A 7,129-nucleotide genomic window follows, 5' to 3' on the forward strand; every position below is an offset into this window, starting at 1 on the left:
TTGCTGGATAATCTTATTAACCTGTGTATAAACTGTATGTAAAGACAGAGATTATACATTATCCATATTTTGATTTTAATGTTTACTTATTTGTGTTTGTTTGTTTTTCTGCAGGTGCCAGACCCCAAAATCCATCACCTCCTCTTCTTCTAATGTTTCCCTGGCAGCGTGTCACACTGCCACACCCATGACGGCGCAGTAAAGCTTTAGTCAAGAGGAGTTTTTTAATTGTTATTTATTTTATTCCTCTGCTTCCTCTTTGTTTTGTTTTTTCTCTTCCTGTTTTGGCCAGTGATCCTCTGAAAGACTTCCGCAGCTGGGACACAAACACACACCTCCACCTGTGCTAAATCCAGACAGGTGACAGACTACATTAAAGAGAAACGAGGAGGTGATGTTCAGGACAGGAAACTAAATGACCTGATGAACCTCAGAAACTCTGTAAAACACCACTTCCTCCTGTTCTGCGGATGTAAAGACCCACCAGGACCCTTTCTTTCTTTGCATGTTTGAACCTTGAATCATCCTTTTAAGGCTTTGTGTGTGTGTGTGTGTGTGTGTGTGTGTGTGTGTGTGTGTGTGTGTACAGGGCTGTATGATTGTCTGTTTGTGTGTCTAATACAGATCTGAAAGCTCACAAACTGCTTGAATCCCCTGTAAGATATCAGTGTAAATATTTCATGTATTGGTGGGGGGGCGGGGCTTCAGGGGCAGGTTTGGTCTGTATTCTGTGTAAAAGTGGAGACCGTCGGATAAGAAATGAACGAAGTCAGTAGAAAGTATTGATGTAACATATGATGTGGTGTGTTGTTGGTCAGATGAGGTGCTCTGAAACCTAAATGATGACCTTTATTACACCTGTTGTCTCATTATTCCTCCACCGTGTCTGATTTAAAAAGCAAAACTTTAATTATCTTATTAAAATGAAAAAACAATGAGGCGTATCACACTTCAAAAAATTATTTTACCGGAATTTTATATTGGTAAACATACATGGGCATTAAAATCAGGAATCGTGACACCACAGCTCTGTCAGATCAGTGTCCAGTTGTTAAATAATGGTAAAAACATTACTTAAATGAGAGGAAAAACATGAGTTTGACCAAAAATAAATCTTTTTCTGGAGCTGGGTGGAAATTAGATTATGTCCATCCAATGCAGGACACTATAATGTTGTAAAAACCTCAGAGATAATGTAATAAGTGTAATAAGTAATATGTTTTTTTGGCCAAATCAGGACTAATTCTGTACCCTACATTACCACGTAACTCACCAGTGCAACTCGACCATGGCATGACAGACTACAAAACACTTTGACATAAAGGATATTTTTTTCTCTTGAATGTGTGACCACTACCCAGAATTTAAGAAGCAGTGGACTAAGTGGAAAAAATTAGTCTCACTTTGTTTGATGGTGTGCTGGCCCTCAGGACATCTTGTCATGCATTTTCCATTCAAAGAGGAAGTTCTCTTTGTGCCCTCAGATTGAGACGGAGGACCAAACAAACCCTGGTCTCGCCTCTGATTGGGAACCAGCTAAACAACTGTTGAATCAGCGAACATAAACACTTTGTCTTAATGATGATGACACTTATTTAAGTGTTTTACTTAAAAACTTAGTCACACACTCAAAGATACCTGAAGTTTAATTAAAGGCATACTTCACCCACAATTTGACCTTTTGTGTATCAATTACTCCGGTAAACGAATAATCCAAAAACAGCAAACTTTCTTGATGAATTGGAGTAAAGCAGGGTTTATACTTGTGCATCAGCTCTATATAGAGCCTACACCCTAGCCTATGCACGTGGCCTACTCTGTTGTGAGCATCTAAACTTGTGCTGTGGTGTAATCCGGACACATTTTCCCCACAAATACAACACACTAATGTTATTAGCACTAGCCTATGGCATTTTACATTGTAGAAACTAGCTTAGGGGCTAGAGGACTTTTCCTCTACTCATATGAAGCCAGGGACAACAGCAACATTAAACAAAGGTAACGTTACAAAATTCGGCTCCATTACAACTCACAAGGTTCACTGGCAAAACAACTGTCTTATGCTAAACATGCTTTCCAAACAAATACCACATGCTTACGTTATTAGCACAATTCTATGGCATTTTACATTCTATAAATTAGCCTAGCAGTGATTTTCTCTACTCATATAAAGCCAGGATAAATCACACACAAGACTTAAAATTCTATTTTAGTGGAGGCCTTACTGTCTTCACAATTTATTGTTTCTTACCTGTGATAATAAAGTAAATAAAAGCTTCATTTCCACTGAGGGAAATGGTGTCAGCTCACAGAAAAAGTCAGGAGGTCTGTGTCACTGACGTGTAGTTACATTTCTGGGGAGGTGCACGTCAGGCTATGGCGTAGGGTACTGAGTATGCTCAACATCAATGCAGAGCCTCCACCGTATGTGCGGCTTTGGTTTAATGCAGAAGTATAAGTCCCGCTAAAGACGGGACTACCTTTAACCACAGCAAAATCAAAAACATCCCTTTACAAACTCCGACACAACTCGTACAATACAATCCAAGTCTCATTTATCCAGTTGTGTTTTAATATAGTTTTGAAGCAGTTCTTCTCTGTTTATGGGTTCCCCATTCACCGTGGAGGCGTGCAAGAAAAACAAATTTTCTAAATGAATTCAGCGTAATACTCAGTGAGTAATGGATTTACAAATTGTCATTTTGTGGCTGAAGTATTCCTTTAATGAAAAAAAAAAATGCTTCAATCATTCACTCACCTAATATTAGACTAATACACGTGTGATGATGATGATGAAGACTAGAGCTTGAGCATACAGTACAGTAAGTACTGAACATACACAGTAAAACACACCTGCTTAAAGGTCGACTGTTGAAGTTGAAGTGTACCTCAGTGACTTGTTTAGACAGCAGCCTGCAGTCAGGTGTGTACAGTTTAGTGTCACTGGGTTCTTTTACTTGCTAGAGGTTAAGAGCAGCAGACAGTGGGGGTCAGGCTGACTAATTATCACTGTATTATTCATGCCACAGATCCAGTTGCAGCTGAACCCCCCTGATAGATGGAGGAGAGCGCAGAGCAGCCCATTATCAGTGTATAAAACAACATTTATTACCAATGTTCAGCAGATCTGTTTTGTTTTAAACCATTTTTTTACGTGACTTTTACTCCCATTGTGTACAAAATGTTTCATGACCCAAACATGAAGCATATCATTGGTAATTGTGGAAGTTAATTGAGATGTCAGTTCTGGATTATTTAAGGAATGCAACAATTTTGGAGACCAAAATGACATCTTCAAATTGCTTTTTTTGTCCTCAAAACTGCAAATCCTCATATTTGGGAAGATAGAGCCAGAAAATGTTTGACATTTTGTTGTAAAGAAAAGGCTCTTTTTCACACTCATTCTCAGCAAACACTGAAGCCTACTCAGAAATATAAACGCAATGAGAGGGGAAAGGGTTAAAATGTGGCACAAATTACAGTCAGATGCTGAATTCAGTGAATTTTAAATCTGTGTTAACCCTCTTCCTTTCCCGTCTCAACCATTTACAGATGCACACTGACGATTGTGTGTTTAGTCATCGCTTTCTGGGTCCATAATTGACCTAGTTTGTTATTTAAAAACAAAAGACTCAAAATGCTCTGAGGCTTAATGAAATTATGTCTAGTGAAGGTTAAAATACATTCAACTGTACCATTAGTAAATTAAATTTGATATTCACCACAAATAGAAACGATATTGTATATTTATTTGGAAATAAGAGCGTCAATCAGGCCACATTTCATGGTGCTGTTAATCAGAAAAAGACCTTAGAATATTAATTATTCAAGCAAAATTTGAGAAATGTATGTCTACAATGCCATAAAGAGTTTTGTCTGCTGTATTCTGATATTTTTCCCTGCGTAATGCAGCGTTACACATCTGTACTGCCTCAAACTATCAATGAATTATGATCTAAAATGGTAGGGCAGACAGTGATGCAAGGACGAACCTGATTTGGTTAAATTACTTAGAATAACAGCCTCTAAACGTTGCTCATTTATTCACATTTTGTCATATTAGTCAGTAAAGTCATCCATGTACTCTCTCATTTGTGTGTAAAATACTGTATAAATGTGTGTGCGTGAGGGCTGTGGGGGCGGGGGAGGGAGAGGGGAGAATGCCGATGGGAGAGGAGGGGGGATGGATGGATGGATGCAGGGATCCAAAGACAATCAGGAAGTGACTGTGGAGGAGGTGGATACTGAGCCTGTTTCCATGGTAACCTGCCAGTGAAGTGTGTTGGGATGGGGGATGGAGGGGGAAGTTGTGTATCTATATGTATATGGAGCAAGGTGGGCCATTCGAGCTGAGCTCATGTCTGGCTGACAACAACAAAAAAAAAATCAAATAAAGACGCTGTGACAGGTGCCTGCTGGTCGATCAGTCATGTTTAAATGCCTCTGATCAATAGTTAGATATTTGTTTCAGGTTATTGTGTGTGTGAGAGATCACCCTCAAGAGCAATAATGTTTAATTTGATTTCATTTCATTAAGATCCCTGTGAGTTTCATTAGAGCTGCTCTTCCTGTGGCCCACATTTCATGCAACATTTATGATACCATCCAAAATCTCATTACAGCAACTCCACACACACCAGCTAACAGTCACACACACAAACAATACATGCTGCAAAAATATATATAATACACCAACTTGCTCTAAAACATAGCATTTTACAGTCAGTGGGAAGTTATGGATTACAGATTAACTCATGTTATGACATGGTGGAATACCATACAACAATTCAATGAAATTAGCTACTTACCGATCCAAAACAACAAATAATTTATGAGAATTCTTTATCATCAAGACCCTATATATACAGTCTATGCAAACAAATTGATATAGCACAATATAACAGCAACTCAAAAGAGAAAGGAACTATAGAGTTTGTATGATCTAACCAATTAGCACCTCACAAATGATGTAAAAAGTAAAAAAAAAAAGTAAAGTTGCATTGGTTAGTTATAGGTTTAGTCAGCTGACGATATGTCACATTGCCTGAGCTGCAAACACATGACAGCTTGACAAATCATTTGACAGTTGTCACTCATCCCAATGATGGATGACAGCACATTCAAGTAACTGATGACCAGTCGAATAGTAATGATAGGAATATTAATTGTTTAAGTGAACAATTGTGAATATCACAAACAACAATAGGACATAACTATGAAAATGAACGACAGAGAACTGCAGATGTGATTTCACTGTCGCAAATATTAGAATCTACAACCTGTGCAGTTATATCTTTAAAGTCAAACTACATACATTGCAAAGTAACGGCAGCAGAGTTCTGCGGGTTGATCTCAGTAAGTGGTGTTTGTTTTATCTCCAAGGCAATGGATAAAAACAGAGAGTCAAAGTTCAGGACGTCATGTAATGAGACAGTAGAACGTCCCTATTGTGTGCATACTGCATTCAACAGTATGTACTTTTTAACTACAGCTGCAAGACCTAATAAAAGTAAAAAAAGGAAAAGTATGTGGTTTTTTTGTTGTTGTTGTTGTTTTTTTACAGACACTCAAGTTTGAATTCTACTGACTGGTAATTCCCTGACCTTCCGTCTAGTGCCACCATGAGGTTGATATTTGTAGTGAAATTTCTCCACAACAATTTGATGAAATAGGACCATTTGCGTTTTTTGCATTGTCCATCCTCATTCTCCTACACACTGGGCACATGGGAGAAGTTAAAATTCTGCTACGAAATCCTGCACACTAGACCTTTAACTTTCCCTCTATCAATCAATTCAATCAATCAATTTTATTTATAAAGCCCAATATCACAAATCACAATTTGCCTCACAGGGCTTTACAGCATACGACATCCCTCTGTCCTTATGACCCTCACAGCGGATAAGGAAAAACTCCCCCCAAAAAAAAACCTTTAATGGGGGAAAAAAACGGTAGAAACCTCAGGAAGAGCAACTGAGGAGGGATCCCTCTTCCAGGACGGACAGACTTGCAATAGATGTCATACAGAACAGATCAACATGATAAATTAACAGTAATCCACATGACACAATGAGACACAGAGAGAGAGAGAGAGAGAGAGAGAGATGAAGTAATGACAGTAGCTTACAACAACATTGTTGAAAGTAATAATATTATAGTTGAAAGTAATAATATTATAGTTATAGTTCTGGCTACTGTGGTACAATATGTTGAAAGTATGTATTAATATCTGGCAGTATACATGTGTGACAATAGTCATATGTGTATAATAACAGTAGAAGTATGACTAACTATGATGGCAGCAGCAGCAGGAGGCATCTGGCAGGACCACGGCAGGACCACGGCAGCAGCACAACCACACACGTCACGCTGTCCAGGCACCGTTGCGATATGAGTTAATCTGAGAGACAGTGGAGCACAAAGGCTCCGGAGAAGAAGCCGAGTTAGTGACATCCAGAATGGCCGAGTTAGCAAGATGCAGTAATAGAATAAGAGAGAGAGAGAGAGAGAGAGAGAGAGAGAGAGAGAGAGAGAGAGAGAAGGTGCCCGGTGTATTATAGGGGGGTCCTCTGGCAGACTAGGCCTAAGTCAGCCTAACTAGGGGCTGGTACAGGGCAAGCCTGAGCCAGCCCTAACTATAAGCTTTATCAAAGAGGAAAGTCTTAAGTCTAGTCTTAAATGTGGAGATGGTGTCTGCCTCCCGGACTGCAACAGGAAGATGATTCCACAGGAGAGGAGCCTGATAGCTGAAGGCTCTGGCTCCTGATCTACTTTTGGAGACTTTAGGGACCATGAGTAACCCTGCATTCTCAGAGCGCAGTGTTCTGGTGGGATAATATGACACTATGAGCTCTCTAAGATATGACGGAGCTTGACCATTTAGAGCTTTATAAGTTAACAGTAGGATTTTAAATTCAATTCTGGATTTTACAGGGAGCCAGTGCAGAAAAGCTAAAACAGGAGAAATATGATCTCGTTTCTTAGTTCCTGTTAGTACACGTGCTGCTGCATTCTGAATTAGCTGGAGAGTTTTTAAGGACTTACTAGAGCTACCTGATAATGGAGAGTTACAGTAATCCAGCCTTGAGGTAACAAAAGCGTGGACCAATTTTTCTGCATCTTTTCGGGT

The 7,129-nt window shown here is 39.2% G+C and overlaps 1 protein-coding gene across 1 annotated transcript in view; it reads left to right on the forward strand.

Moving 5' to 3' along the window:
• LOC125897208 (kinesin-like protein KIF3C) overlaps positions 1 to 5,486 on the forward strand; it is a 37,552-nt gene extending 32,066 nt beyond the window's left edge. Inside the window, exon 8 of the mRNA XM_049590349.1 lies at positions 115 to 5,486. Coding sequence (XP_049446306.1) covers positions 115 to 202 — 88 coding nt within the window. The 3' untranslated portion in view covers positions 203 to 5,486. The remainder of the gene's footprint in view (positions 1 to 114) is intronic.
• Positions 5,487 to 7,129: the final 1,643 nt, after the last annotated feature.

Source organism: Epinephelus fuscoguttatus, linkage group LG11, assembly GCF_011397635.1.
Source record: "Epinephelus fuscoguttatus linkage group LG11, E.fuscoguttatus.final_Chr_v1".
In the NCBI taxonomy this organism is placed as follows: Eukaryota; Metazoa; Chordata; class Actinopteri; order Perciformes; family Serranidae; genus Epinephelus; species Epinephelus fuscoguttatus.